The 22,378-nt window shown below is 41.3% G+C and overlaps 1 protein-coding gene across 1 annotated transcript; it reads right to left on the bottom strand.

Annotated features, from left to right (window-relative positions):
* Positions 1-1,889: 1,889 nt before the first annotated feature.
* Positions 1,890-22,287, bottom strand: stam2 (signal transducing adaptor molecule (SH3 domain and ITAM motif) 2). Its single transcript, XM_085766037.1, has 14 exons — positions 22,109-22,287; positions 20,041-20,125; positions 19,124-19,199; positions 18,079-18,174; positions 17,734-17,880; positions 11,039-11,105; positions 10,446-10,644; positions 9,319-9,413; positions 9,090-9,172; positions 8,861-8,948; positions 8,691-8,745; positions 8,310-8,457; positions 4,171-4,337; positions 1,890-2,687 (listed from the first exon to the last, which is right to left on the bottom strand). Exons 1-14 carry the CDS (start codon positions 22,146-22,148, stop codon positions 2,468-2,470), a joined length of 1,566 nt encoding a protein of 521 aa, XP_085622163.1. The 5' UTR covers positions 22,149-22,287; the 3' UTR covers positions 1,890-2,467.
* Positions 22,288-22,378: the final 91 nt, after the last annotated feature.

The following is a 22,378-nucleotide window of genomic DNA, read 5'->3' as shown; positions in this document are numbered from 1 at the left end:
AAAAGCAGTTTCAAAATTCTAGATAGAGGAACTTTTTCCTGGAATATTTTAAATATACAGAATTATACATATCCAGCGGATTCTGAGACTGAAGTTATTTGCCAAAGCTGTATCCGTGTCATTCTTTGATTTCTACAGAAAAAAAAACAAGGCATCCAGTGGTAAATAAATGTTTACAAAGCTAAGGTGCAAAGTCGATTCCACTGACAAAACCAGGTATTTTACAAATCTAATGTACAGTGCCTTGAATATGAGGCGCGTAAAAAGGAAAATACAGACAGCCCTGGCTAAAAAAAAAGAAGAAATTATAACTATGGAGTCACTGCAATAGAACTGTGTATGAGTCTATGAAAGCTGCTCCTTAGTTTTAGCCCAAAATGTAAAGAAATAACAACAGTAGGTTAAAAACATGTCATACTTTTCTTTCTTCATATTAACAACATCAACATTTGATTTCTGAACCTTTTGACAATTTGTTCCATTTACATTTTTTTTTTGCCTTGACATTAAAAGTAAAACGCAGACAGAAGATAGAAATAATCATTACACATTCTGCAACCATGTAAATTACAACACGTATGACGCCTCCATATATATACTATATATATATATATATATAAATCAAAGTACAGGCTTCGTATGTCATTGGCCGTTATTGAAATTTGAAGTATACAAGACATGGACACACCTCAGTACTGTGCACTTGCATAAAACATGGACTCCTAACAGAGGATGCTGAATGGAAGAGACCTCACAGATGAAGATCAGAGGCAGAAAGGTACAGATGAATAAATGCATCATTTTTATCATCAGATCAATAAACACACAAAAGATCCAACAAACTATATCTCAGTTCCCCTTTAAAATCTGACAAACCTTTCACAAAAAATAAAAAAAAATCAGTGTCATTTTACATGTAAGCCCTCAAGACAGATACAAACACACACAAACAAAACAAACACACACCCAAAAAGAAAAAAAAAAGTAATCTTAAATATCTGAAATGCAAATGCTCTACAAGGCAGTGAGGTTATTGGAAAAAAGCAAAGATTGAACCATTTACATGAATATAACTGTTAACATAACAGATCGGCTTCAGTCAATGAATGCTGGTGAGGGACATAGAGAGACAGAGTGAAGCTCGTGGCTTTTTTTCTTTCTTTTTTTCTTTTTTTAAATACCTGCACAGCGAGGAGAGCACCTGCGACCCCGTCGTCCCCACAGATTTAATAAGTGCTGACTTTGCAGAAACATGATCTCCCAGGAACGCGTCAAACAAACAGCACAACAAGGACAAAAAGAGGTTGTCGGATTAAACTGTACCTGCCTTCAGATGAGTTCAACTACACATTCAAAAAACAACAAAAAAAACAACAACAAAGATTGTGATTAAAAACTAAAAAAGACAAACAGGACATTTCAAGGCCGTGTTCACATTAGTGCAGATAAATCTAAAATTTGCTCCTGAGGTCTTGAATGGTGTTCAGTCTACACCGACATGTCTGAATATTGAGCATTGCTCAGTTTCGAGTGTGGTGTCTCTGTCTCCAATTTGTATTGACTTCAGAAAACCCATTTAAAAAGTTTTTGTCAGCTTGCAGGGTAACTACATCTGACACAATCAATATCAGCTGTGTATTTATTAGTGATCTGTCTCACAAGAACCTGACAGAACAAGATATGCTTCGGTTGTGATCATCGATACACCTGTCTAATCCAGACGGGCCGATGTTTTACCTGTCTGCTTCATTCTGACTTGTGCTTGTGATGACATTGATCTTGCATGAGGCTGTGTGGGGCTGCCTGAACATCCAGTACGGATCGGAGCTGCTGCTTTTTCACTGTACTTTTAAATAAAGTAATGTGAACAGAAGGCCAGAGAGACATTTATTTATCTACATCAGTGTGGACACGACCCTGTTGCTTCAGAAGATGATGACATGTTGCATGGACTCTTTGAGCAGAGCCGACTCAGCAACAGTTTGTGTAGTTGAGTGTGTAGCATTGTGTTGCATGATCGATTGTGAATGCTCCTTTCCATAAATTAGAAAATGAAGGCTCACTGGCTGCGCTGGTGAGCAAAACCAAACTCTTCGTCTGTGTTGACCTGTGACCAGCGGTGCTTTGAGTCAACCAGGGAGAAAAAAAAGAAGAAGACAAAGACGAAGAAGAAGAAAAAGAAGAAGAGGACGGGACGGGGAAAAAACCCCGGCGCCATGTTTAGCCTCAAATCCAGTCCTGATTCAGCTGCACAGCAGACCTGCGTTACACACACACACACCTCAGTTATATCAGCCCTCCTGGAGTGTGTTCAGTCGAGCCCGACGGCCACAAAAACAGCCAAAGGAACGATCCTAAAGCAGTGATCACACACACACGGGAAGCCGAATGAACACACAGCCGGCGTCTGATAGGACTGAAGGGTGTGTGTGTGTATTGGTGTCAGGTCGTGCTGTCGGTTGGAGTTTTACAGCAGCGGCTGCTGATAATACGCCGCCTGCTGCTGCTGCTGCTGGTGGTGGTGGTGGTGCTGCTGCTGAGGAGCCGGGTGAGGCGGAGCAGCCACGGGATAGGACACGGGAGGCATGTTAGGGTTGTGATAGGTCGACATGTCCATGGCCACGCCCGCCTGAGGTGGGTAAGAAGCTCCAGCAGCTTGGTTCATGTACTGAGTGTTGATAGCCGTGCTGTGAAGAAAATACAGATGTGACACTTTAGTAGCTACAGAAAATATGGAACATGAGTCTCAGCATGTCAAAGTCATAGTCTCGCTCCGTTTGGCCTGTAGAATATAAAATATTAACTCTTAGATCTCTTTCCAGATCTTTCTAAATATCTCATGCACAACTAAATCTTTAGTACACTGACATACTATAATGAAATATTCAGAATCATTAATAATGCAAATAATACAGCTACACAAATAGTTTAATCATCTATAATCCTTTTTTTCACATGTCAAGTGTCTCTGATCAACATTTGCCGTGATGTGGTTCAGACTCATACTGGAAAATTATTCAAATTAACACTGTCACAGCGATTTCAGCAACATCACTCAGCGCTGATACAATCTATGTTGGATTTAAAGGGATAGTTCAACATTTTGGCAAATTGTCCCATTGCCATAATATAGTATATTTAGATAATAATGGAACGTCATAAAACAGAGTTGTTTTCAAGGTAAATTCATGCAAAACCACTGATGTGCGTTTCTGTCAGGAGCAGTTTTTCGGCAAGCAGTCTCTGAATTTGCCTCTGAAACAACTCTGTCTCGTAACGTTACGTTATCTCATAGTGTGGTGAATGTGCAGGTCACAACTTGTCCACGAGAGCGTTTTGGAGTTGTTGGATTGTGTATTTGATGAGTTTGATGAGGGAAACCAAGAAATCCCATTATGGGATTTCTAAAATAGCTTGCACTGACAATTAAAGGTAACAAACCTACTCCTAAAACTATAGGGATTATGGTAATGGGCCGATTTGCCAAAATGTTGAACTATCCCTTTAAAGCTCCAACTGGCGCAACTTTCTGTGACACACACAAACGCCGGGGATAGATATAAATAATCAGCGTTGACAAGCAAGGTACTTGTGTACCGAGCATCCATCCATTTTGGCTGCTCACCTGCCTATATCTGTTTTGGGAAAAGTGACAAAAAGCCACTTGTAGAGTGAAGTCGAGAGGTGAAGAAAGCAGCTGCACATGACAAGACAGCCTGTGTGTTGAGCTTTTGTGTCTCTTTCAGTCCTTTTTAAAAAAAATATTATTTCTTGACTGTTAAATATAGACTGAGCCTCTATGACGTATTATCTATTGGTGGTGGATATTCTGGCTCATTCTGCTGTTTAATGTTCATATAAATGTGGGTTTTTATGTTACTCTTGTTGTTGCTTTTCTGTATGTAAAATTGATTTACATAAATCAATTTCCTCCCAAAGGCAACAAAACACACACTATCATCAATCCCATTTGGAGAACAAGCTCCTGTTTATTCATTTGTCACAACACAAATGTCTGTACCGCATTACAAGCTCTATATCCCCCCACTGTTCAAAACTAGGAGCTTGTTTAATGTCAAAGATGTGAGGTCGCATGATATGAACCTTGTCTTTATTTGTCTGTGCAGAGGTTGCACACCGACAGCTGTATAGGAGCTGTTGTTGTCTTACCTCATGTAGGGAGGCTGAGCAGCTTGGCTGTTGGGCGGGGCTGAGACGTTGGGGGGCAGTGAGTGCAGCGGTCCGGGCTGGTCGCTGGGCAGGTTGTAAGGCTGAGCACCGGGAACTTGGGTCATCGCTGCGGGCAGGTAGGGAGCACCGGCTGGTCCCAGGTAGCCCTGAGCAGACCAGAGGGAAAGAAACGTTTCTAACACAGTACTTCATCATGCTGTCAATGACTGAGCACACAGCACATATGTATACATATCCACACCACTTGATGGCACGTGATAACAGACACAACATTTTCTTTCTTGTTCTTATTCTGTCTTTTTTATTGTGATATGGATCCCCTTGGGTCTGAAATAAAGAATGAATTGAATTGAACATAAAGAGCTGGCCGGGAGAGTGGCTCCAACACAGAAATTTCAAAGTTAAAGCCCGCCCTCGTCATGGATCTATTGGTCCTCGTCCCTACGTCACCACATTCAGGCGCATCCCTTGGCTGCACACACAGAGAGGACCGCCCCTTTATGCCGTTCTCTCTCCTCATTGGATAAAACTTGTAGGATACGAGAAACGTTTTCTCCTCGGCTCAGAGCAGAGCAGAGTGACTGACAGACCCGTGTTTCAGACCAAACACTCTATTTAAGACTACACTATTTAAGACTTATATTAACACAAAAATATCGCTTACTTCTGCTTTAAAAGCAAAGAATAAATGTTATATACCAAAAGGCCAGTCAGTCAAAACCCAGTCAGTCATACAGCAAAGACGTAAATCATATTTTTACCAATACTATTATTAGATTTGATACCTGGAGTTATTTTATTTCAGACTCCAGAGAGACAGCAGGAAGTAAGTACTAGATCATTGTTTATTTGGTTTGTGTTTGCCCAGGTAAACTAATTAGATGTAATGTCTTTAGTGAGGTCAGGTGTATGTTATACCTAGTCCTTATGCTTCATCCATGGTTAATAGCTGTAGCTTCATATTTAACATGTGGTATGTGTCTACATCTTGGCAAAAAAACAAATGTCTATTTCCCCAAATGTGAAACTGCTCCTGAGCCTGGAGCGAAATGACAACATTATAAAAATGACGAAGCTATTATATATAAGTTTAAACATTCAAATTTTAACTAAATTGTTACAAAAACTCCAATTCCCATATTCTCATTCAACCCCCTGAGATGCAAGTTTCTGAGTTTATGAAACCCATTTCCTCACAAAGTTAATATCATCTCCCTCTGTCCCTTGGTTGACCCTGGCAATACTAATAAAAGAGAAGTCCATCACTGGATGTTTGCTCTCCGTGAAAACGTCTGACTACCGGGAGCTGGACACAGAATGAGACGTATAAAACATTGATGGGTGATGAGTAGATTATTCCAGTAAGACAGGTACGGTGCTGCTGTGTTATTTTTAGCACATTCAAAAAGATGACAGAGGCTGATTTGGATGTTAGAATAAATAGGAATAATATCAGAAACATCATCACTGCAGGTGCAATAACAACCTGGCAGGCCGTTTTTACAGAGCAACGCACAAAACAAAAGAATGATGAAGGGTAAAAAAAAAGAAAAAAAAGATGAGCAGCGCTGTGGTGAGGGGTCTGCCCAGTGAAGTGGATATTTTTCTAAATCTCAGGGGAGAGATAGTGACATCAGTCATTAGAGGAAACATCTACTGCCAAGGAAACACAGGCAGCCTGCAACTCTCCAGGGAGAGAGAAAGAAAAACAAGGCTGACTGAATGTCATGAAGCCATCAGGACCAGTCCAGGAAGTGAAATTAACTATTTCATTAGGACAAATAATAAAACACACTGGGATGTAAAACAAAACAAAACAAAATAAAACAAAACAAAACTTGTGAATAATAATTATGCTATAATGACATGACAGAGATCAATAGACTCAATAGAAAGAGTGGGAGTCGACAACAGTGTTGACACTCTGGTAGTTAACGAACAGACTGTCAAACAAACACCTCCTCTTCAACAAAGAAATTATTCAGACGTGAATCTTCTAAACTGTGAGTCAGCCTTTGACTGAACCCACCCATAAATTATTTATGACTCCTCATTGATCCAGCAGTCAGAGGGAAAAAGGGGAGGACAGCGTTTCCTCATGCCTCCTGAATGACTTGTCTTGTTGATCAAGCTTATCTAGAGTCACTGGACCAGAGAGAAATAACAAGACAATATTAATCCCCCTATTGAAGAGCAGAAGTCTTTGGAGTTCTTCGACTACAAAAAGAAACAAAAAACCCTTCGTCGTGATCAGTTCATGGGCAGCGTCTGTGTAAACTCTATTTATCACATGAGCCTGCCCCTGGGAACAAGATGTGAAGTGGGTTGAGCTCTCTAATCACCAACCTCCTTCTTGTTTTCTGCTTTGTCCTGTGTCCTTGTCATCTGGATGTGTGCTGGTGTTTTTGTGATTGATTTTAATCAATTCATCAGTCATGTGGCCTCTGAGGTCAACAATGAAGCTGTTTCATTTTTTCAGACCGTCAAACTGTGCAATATTTTTATGCCCTGGAACAAACAACACTGTATATATACATTTTATTCTATTTGTGTACATAGCTGTATATACTCTTTAAATATTTTTGTACAAAACTGTATAGAATCTCTCTCTCTTTTCTCTTATATTTGCATATTTTTCTACCTTTTTGCCTCCTTGTTGAATGCTTCTGTAACAACCAAATTTCCCATGTGTGGGATCAATAAACAGTCTTGTCACTGTCAATAGACTTCTGTGTAGTATAATAGGGTTTAATTGGGATAGTCCATAAAAAAAGGACCTTGAATTTTTCGCTATTTTACAGATAAAGGTTGCAGAGAAAGACAATTTCATCAATTGTTCTGAAGCAGATCTAATTCTGAACTTCATGTGTTTTTGTTTCCTGCATGAAAAGCCACCTGCTTCACTAAACATGTGACCAGTCTCAGCTTTCTGTTTTCCATCACTACACCAGACTTTCCTCACTCTGAGCTCACAATAAAACAGCTGTGCTCCCATTTAGTTTCGATATATACACTCAAGGCAGGAAATGGAATCAGACACTCTGATTGGCTGTGACGGCACCCACTGGAGCCAATAGGAAGGTCAAGTTGAGTGACGTTACTAGCAAACAACGTGGATCAGGATCAATGGCTAGACACAGAGAGAAAGCAGCGATGCAGCAGAAAAACGTTAAAAACTGCTTCAATTAAAGTCATTTACACAGACAGACAGGGGCTTGTTAGAAAACTCACAGCATGATGATACTTTAAAGACAACATGATAATTGGAAGTGTCAATCCTCCCTTGGGCCATTGTCTTTCAGTATGATACAAGCTACAAAAATGCAGATGCAGAAATTTAAAGGGATAGTTCAACATTTTGGCAAATTGGCCCATTGCCATAATCCCTATGGTTTTAGCAGGTTCATTACCTTTAATTGTCAGTGTAAGCTATTTTTAGAACGGCGGAGCAGAGCAGCGAGCTGCTCAGAGCTATGCTTAACGGGATTTCTTGTTTTAGAGGTAAATTCATGCAAAACAGCTGATGCGCGCTCCCGTCGGGGGCAGTTTTTCAGCAAGCAGTCTCTGTATTTACCTCCAAAACAACTCTGTCTCGTAACATTTCTTTCTGTTATTATCTCATAGCGTGGTGAATGTGCAGGTCACAACTTGTCCACCAGAGCATTCACCACGCTATGAGATAATAACACAACGTTACGAGACAGAGTTGTTTTAGAGGCAAATGCAGAGACTGCTTGATGAAAAACTGTCCCCGACGGGAACGCATCAGCGGTTTTGCATGAATTTACCTCTAAAACAACTCTGTCTGGTAACGTTGTGTTATTATCTCATAGTGTGGTGAATGTGCAGGTCACAACTTGTCCACCAGAGCGTTTTGGAGTTGTTGGATTGTGTATTTGATGAGTTTGATGAGGGAAACCAAGAAATCCCATGAGCCTCTGTAGTGTAGCTCTGAGCAGCTCACGGCTCTGCTCCACCATTCTAATAATAGCTTGCACCAACAATCAAAGGTAATGAACCTACTGCTATGACTATAGGGATTATGGCAATGGGCCAATGTGCCAAAATGTTGAACTATCCTTTTAACAAGGCCTACGTCATCATTAAGGTTTTCTGACCTGCATGGCCACAGCCGTGCCGGCCGGTGCGTACTGCGGCTGCATCTTGGAGTAGGACGAGTAGAACGGGGCCTCGTTCATGAGCTTGTTGTAAAGCTCCAGAGCCTCCAGAACTTTCACATTCAGCTCTGACAACTCTGAGTGCTTCCTGCAACAAGAGGAGACAGACATCAGTGGAGCGGTCCTTGTGGGATACAGCTTTCCCTGCTGAAGCTTCTCATGCGTGGTCCTCTGAAGTCTCGACAAGCTGACGAGGGCACAATTACTGCTGTCTTCATCTGAGGCCTCAAAGCAGCTCAAGTGGATGTTTAGTTTAGATAATCAGAGATATCTATATATGGGAAGTTTACAGTTTAATTAGTGATAATGACGCTAAAGTACCTGTCAATCTCCTCCAGCTTCTCGTCAATCAGTGGATTCATCTGTTCACATGCGCCTGTTCAATCAGGTACAGAAAACAAACAACCGTCAGAAAACAACAGTGTAACTCAGACTGAAGGCAGGCGTCGCAGGCAGAGAGACCAGATCTGCAGCAGTATTAAGGTTTATACCCTCCAGCTGGATCAGCTCCGGGGAGTCCGGAGACGGATCTGCAGGATCTGCATTTTGCAGCAGTGCCAACGTTCTGTCCATCTTCCCCTGCAGAGAGAGAGGAGAGAGAGGAGAGAGAGGAGAGAGAGGAGAGAGAGGAGAGAGAGGAGAGAGCGGGTTTGGATCGGTGGTTTGATTGAGAGGTTATTTGGGTTTTGGAAATGAATGTCCACTGAGGAAATGTAGTACCTCGTCTATAAAGACAGGCTCAGGCTCCACTTTGGTTTCCAGACTCGTCTCTTCAGGGATGGCTGTCTTTTCAACAGAACTCACTGTAGAGGGAAAAAAAGGATAAAAGTTCAATCAGCAGTTCTCAAACTAACTTGAAATGAAACAGTCTGAAGAGGACAAAGTGTTCATGAGTGTTTAAAGCTCAAGGGATAATAATGTCAGTTTTCTTATGGTGTAAAAGAAATACCTGTCTCTGGTTCAGCGTTCAGATTGGTTGTGACAAAGTTGGAGGGGAAGAGGCCCACTCCTCTGTGGTTCTCTCCTTTCCACCAGTTTGGATCACTGCAAAAAAACAAAAACAAACAAACCATGAAACGGTTAGAGACATCAATGCATGAGCTTCTGAGAGGGAGACGCACTGAGCACCTGGCTCTGGTTCACAGCAGTCACACAGCTCACAGTATAAAATGCTTCAGTTTATTGCATCTATTACTGCTGTAAAGCCGAGTTATTAAATGGGTTATACATAACATCGTCATGATATTAAAATCTATGAAAGTGCTCCTGGCTTTATTTGTTTAACAGACATTACCGGCTACTTAATAAACCTACAGTGTGAGGAGCAAGTTTAGACTGTAAATCATCAGGCTGCATAAAGGGATTTATTCTATTAAAGGGATAGTTCAGCATGAGGTAAATTAATGCAAAACCGCTGATGCACATTCCCGTCGGGAGCAGTTTTTCGGAAAGCAGTCTCTCTGCATTTACCTGTAAAACAACTCTGTCTCATAACGTTGTGTTATTATCTCATAGCGTGGTGAATGTGCAGGTCACAACTTGTCCACCAGAGCGTTTTAGAGTTGTTGGATTGTGTATTTGATGAGTTTGATGAGGGAAACCAAGAAATCCCATGAGCCTCCGTAGCGTAGCTCTGAGCAGCTCGCGGCTCTGCTCCGCCGTTCTAAAAATAGCTTGCACCGACAATTAAAGGTAACGAACCTACTGCTAAAACTATAGGGATTATGGCAATGGGCCGATTTGCCAAAATGTTGAACTATCCCTTTAAGCAACTAAAAGGATAAATAAGGGTTGTGATTTTTATAGATGCTGCTAAAATAAAGAGGAAACCAGAGTTTATCACATCACTCACACATCTTTTCATCTCCTGTAGTGAAACTCTGTGAGATTATTGGATTTCTAGACGCATCTCACACATGGTAAACAAACCTTGGGAGATTATGAGCTGTACAAAAGTAGGATTTTATTGCACAGGGATCATATTGGCTAAGTCTCTGCAACAGCGATGACCTTTACTCTAAAACTGGTATTTCCAAGGATAAAGCAGAACTGATTAGATCTGCTCTGAAACTGTACCTGTCGTCCAAAACCAGGATAACTTCTCCCGCTTTGAAGGTCAACTCGTTATCTTCGGCCGCTTCAAAGTCGTACAGCGCGCGCACCTTCCGCGCCTCCTGCCCTCCTCCGCCATTGGTGTAGGTCGGGGGGTCAGAGGTCACGGTCAAGGGCCGTGTCTCGGCCTGCTGCTTCTGCTCCTGTAAGGACAGCTCGATGGCTGGGGGAGGACGATCGGATGAGAGAACGGGAGAGAAGCGGAGAGGAGAGATGAGTATCTGTCAAACGTCCAACACATATGGGCCTGGCACAGACGCAGGATTCATCACTTTCATTATTTATTTTCTTATTGCAGGAATATAAACAGCTCTCAGAAGACCGATCACAGGCAGCGAAACAACACTTTGAAGCATGGGAACGTGAAATCTTATCTCAAAATCAATTTACAAGGTTATATTATTGATAAAAAGAAGTATTTTTACTGAAAATTCATGCAAACTACAAATAACTAGCCTCATAAATACAACAAAGTAGCTGGAAAAAGTGTGTCCTCTGTAGAAGAACTATGCTTATGAGAGGAGTGTGTAGAGCTGATTCATGGCATCTCACTTTACCTTTGGCCAGGTCGTCATCATCCGATGGTTTGCTTGCAGCAGGTGTGCTGACCTTTGCAGTGGACCCCTGTGGTCAATATAGAAAGATAAGGTCAGGTCTTTGTGCGTGTATAAGTGTGTATCCATATACCTACAGGAGGGAGGGTGAGTGTGTGTGAGCCCTCAGACTATAAGAGTGCAGTGCCACCTGCAGGCCGTGCTGGGGACTACACGGTCAGAGACGCGGCTCTGGCCCTCAGACAGAAACACTCCACACAGATGTCTCATGTGCAGCTCCGACCCGACCACCAGGTCAAAGTGGACATCGCTGCCGCAGCCGAAGCACAACTCTAGACAAATATTCACAGAATGTGAACTAAGGTTGAATGCTCTCTGTTGGCGCAGGGGAATGTATTACCAAGGCTGCTCCCAGTACAGTAGAGAGAAAATGTAGATTTACATTATGACGAAGGCAAACTATTATTTAAAGAGAATTTACTCACTTGTAATTAAGCAATACAACATAGAAATCTGTGCTTCTGCAAAGGAAAAGCTTAAAAAATTCAAGTGTTATTATTTTAAAAACTAGAAAAACATAAATGCTCCCTGAACCAGTCCAGACATAATTCATAGGTGAAATTCTTAATTAAACTTTCTGCATTGTGCCCAGTGTATTGTGTGTATTGCTTAATCCACACCGGGTTTGTAAAGATACATATTAGTTCAGATTTACTTCCTATTCAAGTGAATGGCAAACTGACTCCACCACACGTTTAAATGGTGCTGTACATGTACTTTTAGTTTACAAGTGAAAAACACTAATCAAAGGAATCATTATTTCATCACTGGCACAATAAGAGGACACTTAATAAAATGTAAAATCTATAAAGACAGTGTTCAACTGTTACAAAACAGATAAGAGTTGTAAAATGTAGGTGCACATCAAAACTTAGTGTCAGTGTGTGATTAATAGGTGTGGTTGTCACATGACTACACACGCCTCTCCACTAATAGACTATGTGGTAAGAAAACTAAATGCAGCAGAACAAACAAAAAGGTAAAGATATAAATAAATAACAGGAACTGGGAAGCTCATTTGTTTAACACGGTCCGATAACACGTGGCTGGATCCAAACATGCTGGGGAAAAAAAACCCAACTGAAAATCTGCATCTCGTTTAAAAAAAACAAAAATAAAGACCTTCAAATTCAATGAGTGATCGCTACAGGAGGCGCTGCCACAGCTTGAGTCACATTACCTGCTGCTGTTTGCACATCAGCTGACAGAGATGAAATGTCATACCTGCCTCCTCCTGAGCCACCTGCTCTCGGTGTAAAGCAGGTTTCTCAGCCCTTCCCTCCACACACACACACACACACACAAAAAGGCAGCGCACGGATCAGAAAGCTAATTACATCCATGTTCCGACTTGTCTGTTTAGACTAAACACACAGATCATGTTCAGTGGCATTTTCTTAAATACACCTCCACAAGGGGTAACACTGTATAATAAGTACACACTAAAGTTAAGTTAGTTAGGCTTTAATAAATACTGAATTCTTATCTTAACGCATGAATACTATAGTATGTAGTTTATAAATACAGTTAGTGCTTATCAATGATGAGAAAACATTTTTAACTGTGTTTATAAACTACATACTAATGATGAATTCACTATTTAATACTTAATTAGTCTAGTACGAAGAGGGGGGTATCATGCACCCCCCGGAAATATACTTCTAACCAGTGTTTCTAGATTGGAAAAAATGTGTAGAAAATGATGAGCTATGTTAAAAAGTTGTCAGAATGTCCCGTGTATCATTTTTATGCAAATTAGTGCCGCCATTATCGAAAAAACCTAATTTCACTATATCTCAGCCAATATTGCAGATATCTGAACAAATAAGGTGTCTAGACCCATGTTTTGGGGGTCAGAGATCACAATAAAACTATTCATAAAGTGATCACATGTTGGTGGCATGCTTGTAAGCAAACCTAACCCTTTTACCAATTACAAGACGCCAATATTGGAGATACCAAATAAGGTGTAGACAGAGGTTGTTGTGTGTTTAACCAAGGTTTATTTGGATCAAACATCATAATAGAACTCTTGTTGATGTGACCACTCTTCTCTTTCCCATGCCAGATAAACAGTCAAGTAAATGGTTCTCCACTATGCATCACTCATCATCGTTTTCACTGAAATCTTCAAAGTTAAACTCATCCTCTCCTTCCTCTTTCTCCTCCTCTTCCTGTTCATGCTCTCCAGTGTCATGGGGATCAACCAGTGAAGTTGGTAGGATAGGACCACAGGACCACACCGGTTTCAACACTCCTTCATCAGTCTTCATCCATCCCTGCCCCTCATCATAGGGTTTTGGTTTTTCCAGAATAGGTTCATCAGCTCGCTAGTACAAGGCGACGCGGTAGTTCACACGTCAGGCATGTGGCTTCAGAGCAGAGTGGCACGGAGGAAGGTGAGCCAGGTCAACCTTAGACTTGCAAGTGAGTTTCCTGTCCTCCCCCACCATGTTGCGGAGCAACTTGGCACGGACAACATCCACTGAAGACTCACAACTCTGTCCAGACGTCAGACAGGTGAATTGCTCCAACTGCCTCAGCACCTCAGGCTTGACACTCTAGCAGTCACTGAGTTGACTGAATACGTGAAATCGGGGATTCTTCTTCAAGGGCCCCACCTTCCGGGGCGTCGAGTGGCGCAGTGGGTTAAGCAGGCGCCCCATATATTGAGGCTATAGTCCTCGTGCAGGCGGCCCTGGTTTGAATCCCACATCTGACGGCCCTTTCCTGCATGTCATTCCCCCCCTCTCTGCCTCCCTATTTCCTGTCTCTCTCAACTGTACTGTCAAATAAAGGCATGAAAAAGCCAAAAATATATACATGGCACTGGTACAGTCTTCTCCACTGATATGAACACATAGAACCCAATACAAGAAGAGTGGTGCGGTAGTCTTCTCCCAGGGATTCTGCAAGCTCAGAGATGTTGAGAAGCTTCCTGGATCTTCACACTGTAGGGGTCTGATGAAGTCAGCTGTAGCAGCCTTGCCCACAGCTTCTGCTCGTACTGTAACACATCCATCTCAACATCAGTGGGGACAGGTGCACCAGAAGCCAGGCAGTAGTAGTATTGCAGAATCCCTGGGAGAAGACTACCGCACCACTCTTCTTGGGTTCTATGTGTTCAGTGGAGAAGACTGTACCAGTGCCATCAAAGGGAGAAGGAAGGTGGGGCCCTTGAAGAAGAATCACAGGTTTCACGTATTCAGTCAACTCAGTGACTGCTAGAGTGTCAAGCCTGAGGTGCTGAGGCAGTTGGAGCAATTCACCAGTCTGATGTCTGGACAGAGTTGTGAGTCTTCAGTGGATGTTGTCCGTGCCAAGTTGCTCCGCAACATGGTGGGGGAGGACAGGAAACTCACTTGCAAGTCTAAGGTTGACCTGGCTCACCTTCCTCCGTGCCACTCTGCTCTGAAGCCACATGCCTGACGTGTGAACTACCGCGTCGCCTTGTACTAGCGAGCTGATGAACCTATTCTGGAAAAACCAAAACCCTATGATGGCAGGGATGGATGAAGACTGATGAAGGAGTGTTGAAACCGGTGTGGTCCTGTGGTCCTATCCTACCAACTTCACTGGTTGATCCCCATGACACTGGAGAGCATGAACAGGAAGAGGAGGAGAAAGAGGAAGGAGAGGATGAGTTTAACTTTGAAGATTTCAGTGAAAACGATGATGAGTGATGCATAGTGGAGAACCATTTACTTGACTGTTTATCTGGCATGGGAAAGAGAAGAGTGGTCACATCAACAAGAGTTCTATTATGATGTTTGATCCAAATAAACCTTGGTTAAACACACAACAACCTCTGTCTAGACACCTTATTTGGTATCTCCAATATTGGCGTCTTGTAATTGGTAAAAGGGTTAGGTTTGCTTACAAGCATGCCACCAACATGTGATCACTTTATGAATAGTTTTATTGTGATCTCTGACCCCCAAAACATGGGTCTAGACACCTTATTTGTTCAGATATCTGCAATATTGGCTGAGATATAGTGAAATTAGGTTTTTTCGATAATGGCGGCACTAATTTGCATAAAAATGATACATGGGACATTCTGACAACTTTTTAACATAGCTCATCATTTTCTACACATTTTTTCCAATCTAGAAACACTGGTTAGAAGTATATTTCCGGGGGGTGCATGATACCCCCCTCTTCGTACTAGACTAAATAGCGTGTATTTATTATAAAGCGTTACCCCAAAAACTAATTTGATTAATATCAGTGCAGTTCAACACCAATGGAAACAACCTCAGTCATAAACATATAGTGACATTTATACCTCTGACAGAGCCGATCAAATCTGAACATTATAGAACTGAAAAGTGTATGAGTGTGCCTCATAAAAGCAGCAGCTGGTTGTATTAATCTGGATTAAATGAGGGTTAATTTAACCCTCTGCTCATCTACAATGTGATGATACTGAATCTGAAGTGTGTGGCTATGAACATGTGCATCAGAACCTGCTCTCCCTGTTACTCAGCCAGATTAAAACATGGACAATGTTTATTATTTACCTTTCAAAAGGCAAATTTGGGCTTGTCCGTGTGTGAGCCAATTTGGTTATTACAGATTCATATCATGAAAAATTTGACTGTTAAAGCGAGGTGTCCAAGAACATCAACGTCGAACCACTACCACTCTGGAAAGTGATAAACTCTGAGTCGACCATTCAACACATGAAGAACCGAAAGCCGCTGGCCACAGAGAGGATATGAACGTATCACAGATGATATAATTGTAGGTCAACTGCTTCACGACAACCTGAGGACAAAGTCCAGTCATTCCAACCCCTGACACAGATAAACTTGTGACATAATGAGCCGGGCAGACTTCAGACAGAGAGAGGGAAGCTCGGCCTGCTGCAGTCATACACACTCACTCCTGATCCTCAGACATAAACACACACATCCACAGAATAATGCGAAATATGTGAAGAGGAAATTCCACTGTAAGCTGCTGCTGCCATACGAATGCAGACGGCTGAGCTCCACCCAGGCTGAATGAACCCTCGCACACTGGAGAGACACTTTGTGCAGTGAAACCGCCACGGCCGTAATAACAGCCTGCAGCCAGACCCAACCGACCCACACACACTTAGATGCATTTTATGTTGTTATCCTGCATAAGGCCTACAACTGTAATTAGGGAGGGAGTGTGGAGTGATGGCCGCCACTGACACATTACAGCTGACTGATGGGTATTTTTACCTTGATTTGGCCAATCACACAAATCACAGACATGAAAGTTAGAGAGAGAGAGGATGACAGGCAGCAAACAGCCACAGGACGGACTCGAACCTGAGACTACAGCCACTCTACTGTGTTTGCATTTGACAATGGTGTTTTCAGATGAAACGATCTTTGTCCAGATGAGCGTTTTAAACAACCCTGCATCCAGACTAACACACCTAAAAACAGGAAGTAGATCGTCCACTCTCCAGTTGATGAGTTACAAAACAAGCAACAGCAGAGACAGCTGCAGAGTTATAATGGATGGTTTCATTCATCAGCTGCTGCTAGCAAAGACGATGGCACAGATGAGAACCAATCAATGCAAAGTTCTCCATTTTCATCTCTCTGGACGACAACACAACACAACCCTGGAGTTTTGATACTAAAATGGGGTTAGCAGCGGTTTTCAGTGGACAGGAGGTGGAGACGTAGGAAATAAGATCCTTTAAAAAAACAAAACAGTAACAGTGTGGACATAGTCTAACTGTGCACACCAAAAGCTTCAAAAGCTTCAAAAACGCTGGAAGTTAATTCATTTCAATGAGGAATGGGCAAATGTTGTTGCAGCAGCTGCAAGACATTTGAAAACAAGACACACCACAGGAGAACATAGAGGTAAAAAGCACAAAGCACACAGCATTGCTGTAAATGATAATGGCAAATAAAAAGAACAAAGCCACTATAAAATCTATACAGAGGACAGATAAGAAACAACAATAAATCAAATCTAAAAATACATGAACAAACCTAGTAAGGCAATAAATAAGTGCAAGAGTAGCCTATGACTGACTGTGTGGCTACCTCCTTTTCCCCGCATTCAGGGGGGTGATAGCTGTCAGGGTGAATGAGTAGTATCTGTATCTGTATCTGTTGGTTTTGACTGAGGGAAGACTGAAGAAGTTGAGTCTCGGTTAACTTTATGCAATCAGTCAGAATAGAGGTGTGTCCTTCGGCTCCTTTAAATGAGTGTTACGTACAGTAAGTGTTTGTGGCACAGGCTCTTCCAGGCGGAGCCACCTTCCTTCACTGAACTGTGGTGTGTGTGTGGTTGGTTTCAGAGTTTAACCCTTGAGAGTGATTAAAGGGAATCAGATTTGTGGATTTCTTTCTCAAGAATAATATGAACTTCAGTGTTGGTGTGTTGATCTACTTCACACTGGTCGATCTATCCTACGTTGCACGATGCTTGAGAGTGTGTCAGTGATCCCCGCACTGAAGAATGTGAGATAGTGATAAAAAGAGACTTCTCACACCCATGCAGCTCTCCATGCATGTGTTTTTTGACATGTACAGAAACACCGATATAGGCGATTACAAGGAGTTATTTCGACTTCCACCTTCACTTGTGTTTGTTCTCAAAATCAGACATGATGCATATTCTGCGTTAGGTCGACGTACCTGTGAGGATCCGGAGGGGAAACTGATGCCTTCTTCTTTCAGGGACTTGATGGTGGCGCCGATTAGACTGAGCTGTGGATCCTTCTGGAAATCATCTGCCCACTCCACCATCAGGGCCTTTAGCTTCTCACACACCTTGGGGTGGGCCTGCAAGCACACAAACACCTCTGAGTGGATCTATCGAGTCTTTCTGTGCCAGATGGAGACTGTGACAGCTGCCCAGTCTCAGTTAACCTTCCTCAGAGAGTGAGGGAGTGCATATGTGAGAATGACTGTGGTTTAAAAAACAAAACAAAGATGACAGACAGGTAGGTTTATAAAAAAGAAAAAAAAAAGAGTACATACTCTGCTCAGCACACTCCGTACTTCACTGGCAAACTCCCGTGAACAGATTTCCAAGTGGAAGATTTTTCCACAGTTTGACACACAAGCACCCAGCACCTGCAAGAGAAGTGGTTTTAATAAATAAAGCAGCCAGTATATGTTGAATTATAGCAAAAACAAACGAAAAAATCAATTTCCACCAAGGATTACTGAATTAATTCTATCACAAGGACAGAAAATTGTCATCGGTTTGGGCTCTGAACAGTTAGACCCACAAACACAAATGTAAAACCCACATTAAAAAAACTCACATAAAAGCTATAATTATTCACCATGCAGCTTTTGTGCTTATAGATGGATTTAGTGACAACGGGGCTTTAATGAGTGAACGTAGAGATCTAAATATAGAGTAAGCCATGTGACAGTTTTCACTGAGAAACAGCTCCAACTCGTCTCATCACAGTTTAATCTTCCCAGTATGAAATCTGCTTCACTTCTCTCTGTGCGGCTCTGACAATGCAGCGTTAGATCAATTACAGCTCCTCTGCAGCAGAGCAATTAAATCCTTTGACATTTGACAAGGGGAAATTTAGAAGCTTTGTCTTTTTTTTTTCTTTTTTCCAAATGGTTATTTTGAGCATCTGCTGCAGACGGATGATGAAAAACAGACAAATGTGAACAAGCATGTTTCTGTAGACCTGTTTTGTTGTTGCCATTATTTCCATTTTGGGAAACAGTACTTGTACATGAGCACTTTGAGGTTTCTGATGACTCAATTAAATTGCAACCGTTTCTATGTGAGCCACTCTGACATCATCGATTTATTGTGTACCGGTAATTACATTATTCCTGACTTAATAATGTCTATAAAGCACATCCATTAGAGAACTTAACATCGATTGCATCTTGAGTCTTAAGCTTTAGAGGACATTAAATATCTTTAATGTAAAAATCACAGAGGAGCTTGTTTTTTTAGTGGTGATGGCCGCTCTGTTGCTATGGCAACGCTATACAATGGGCAGTAGAACACTGGATGTGAGGTGTGACAGCATAGCAACAAACTCACATTGAGGGCCTGCATGGCAACATGAGGCACTTTGTGGTTGACTCTCTTCATAATGGATCTCAAGCTGTCCTTTGGTCTGGAACAGAAGAAACACAAATACAATTCAGTTACAGTGATGGGATGGAATTTAAAGGGATAGTTCAACATTTTGGCAAATTGGCCCATTGCCATAATCCCTATAGTCATAGCAGTAGGTTTGTTACCTTTATTTGTCGGTGCAAGCTATTTTTAGAACGGCGGAGCAGAGCCGTGAGCTGCTCAGAGCTACGCTACGGAGGCTCATGGGATTTCTTGGTTTCCCTCATCAAACTCATCAAATAGCTACACAATCCAACAACTCCAAAACGCTCTCATGGACAAGTTGTGAGCTGCACATTCACCACGTTATGAGATAATAACACAACGTTACCACACAGAGTTGTTTTAGAGGAAAATTCATGCAAAACCGCTGATGTGCGTTCCCGTCGGGGACAGTTTTTCAGCAAGCAGTCTCTGCATATACCTCGAAAACAACTCTGTCTCGTAACGTTGTGTTATTATCTCATAGCGTGGTGAATGTGCAGCTCACAAGTTGTCCACCAGAGCGTTGTGGAGTTGTTGGATTGTGTATTTGATGAGTTTGATGAGGGAAACCAAGAAATCCCATGAGCCTCTGTAGCGTAGCTCTGAGCAGCTCACGGCTCTGCTCCGCCGTTCTAAAAATAGCTTGCACCGACAATTAAAGGTAACGATACTACTGCTATGACTATAGGGATTATGGCAATGCGTTAATTTGCCAAAATGTTGACCTATCCCTTTAAAGATTAATACAAATGTGATGTGCTTATATAACTATGTAACTACTTCAATCACAGTGCTGCTTAATTGCTAACAAGCTCTCGTTATCAAAAAGAAAACGCGTCTTTTTCCCAGCTCACCCATTGGTTGTCGTCCCAATCTTATCACAGATGTCCATAATGAGCCCCCAGTCATCTGTTGTGTTGTTTTCATTGGTTGCCTTCTCTGGAAATATGTCAAACAGGGACAGAGTACATATGGTGCTGTGAGAAAATATCTTCACTGGCATCACCGGCTGCTTCTCCGGTAATGTAATCGTGGGCAGACATGTGAATAGCAGGTGTTGAGCTGCCACATTTCAGAAGTGGGACCCTACACCGCCTACATTTCATAGCTGTTTTATTGTGTTGAACTCGCAGGTTTTCCCAAAGTCACACGTTTTGTTTTGAAGTGATAAGCCAGCCCGATCTGAAAGCATTTTAGCTTGTGATCGGTTTGGCACATGCCAGGCTAAACAACAGCCACCACACTATTCAAATATGGCATGAGAGTTAGTTACTGTGTTGGAAAACAAATCTTCTTTTCTCCTCTAACACTTCATGTTTCAAGTTCAGTTTTGTAATATATTTCATAACACTGCGTTTGTTTTTTATGAGAGTAGAGACAGCGATCTTCTGGTCAGGTGAAGTAATCCCCTACTCTGCTTTGCAATATGTAAACAGGAAATGACTCAAACAGATATTTCCAGCTTATAGTTAACCCTGTCATGAGACTCATCATCATCTTGCCCATGTAACACTCAGTAAGTCATTTGAATGTAACAGTGAACTATTGTCTGGTCATACAAGACCTGCGGTGTCAGATAAGGCTGGTGACCTGGAAACTTTGCATAAAAATATATGACTGACATGACTGTGAGAAAGTACACAACAGAGAGCAACAGGCTAACACACTGTAAACAAACTGATTCATAACAGTGAAGCTTCTGAACCAGTTGATTGATCAGCTAATTGCAAACATACTACAGAGGTTAATCTGTTCTCTAAATAATTGCCGATTAATTTCCCTTCAAATAAATGAATGCTTCATTTATCAACCAAATATTTTGTGTTTCATCTGACATCATTAGGGCTGCACCTATCCATAATATTAATATCAGTCAATGAATTGGTAATTTTTTCCCAAAGACATAAGAGAGGGAGCGCACACCAGCGTTGGTGAGGTGCTGACAACGGAAGCAAAACTGGCAAATCAATCAGTTATTTTATGAACATGTCAGAAAGGAATGAAAGAATATTTAATTGCAAAGTCACGCCTTTAAATGTCTTATTTATTTTTATGTTTTATCTTGTTTTAACTGTGGGAAAAAAAGGCCAAAATATCAAATTAACAATCATTTCTAACAGGAGGGGAACAGGAAACTATATTTGACAGATTGAGACAGTTTTTTGTTTTTGTTTTTAATTACTGCTTTGGAAAGGACCTTAATTATTAATCAAATATCAAAATAAATATTGATTAAGTTTCCATTACCTGACTATTAATTAATTAATGTTAATTAATTAATATTAATTAACATTAATGGTCCAATAAATATGGGCTTCATCTGATATGTACTTATCTTATAATTGTTAAATTCTAATTCTCATCACTGAATCATAAGGTAATTTTCTCAATTAACTGCTTAATTGATTGATCAATCATATATTTACGTCATATACCATTGCTATAACTGAACATCTTGAGCGTTTAGAGCTGTGTCATTGTCACTGCGATGGTCATTTTTACCATATATAAATATCTTATGGACTAAATGATAAATCAAGATTTAGAATAATAGATAATTTCCGAAAAATCTCCCTAAATTAACAGTATGACCTGATTTGACATCATGTGATCCTGTACTTCTCGCTAGTCACGGTTTATGTCAGTCAGCCCTCAAAGTTAGTTACCTACAAAGCAGTCGCTTATCTTGGTGAATATAGATGATCGATAAACACAGTGGAAGTTGTTGACAACCTATCAGCCTGAGAGATACACATTTAAAAAGGACAACACTGACATTTGTGTAGGTTGTTGTTACCAAAACACTGTCTGTGGTGAACAAAATAAAGAAGTGAAGCTAAGCTAAGCTAAGCTAACGTTAGCTCCCAGTGTTGTTGGCCCTGTCGTTAGTGAAAACAAAACACCAAGAGAAACTTCACTTACCAACATCTTGGTCGAACGGATTTTGAGCAAATAAAGGCATGCTAGCGATTTAAAAAGGGTCACTCTTCTTGACCAAAGAAAAGTATGTGTATTCTGTAAACTAATGTTTAACCTAAACAAATATCTCTTCCCTGTCCATTAAACTCGCACCAGTTGCTTTTCCGGAAACTTGGCTGCCCTCGGTAATGCCTGAACAAAATTTTGATACCCACGAATGCAACTGATTTATTTTTATTTTATTTTATTTTATTATTTTTGTATGTATTGCTT

This window comes from Trachurus japonicus, chromosome 21, assembly GCF_045865225.1.
Source record: "Trachurus japonicus isolate A0001 chromosome 21, Traja_1.0".
Lineage (NCBI taxonomy): Eukaryota > Metazoa > Chordata > Actinopteri > Carangiformes > Carangidae > Trachurus > Trachurus japonicus.
The sequence above is the reverse complement of the archived record's forward strand: the minus strand, read 5'-3'. Positions and strand labels throughout refer to the sequence as shown.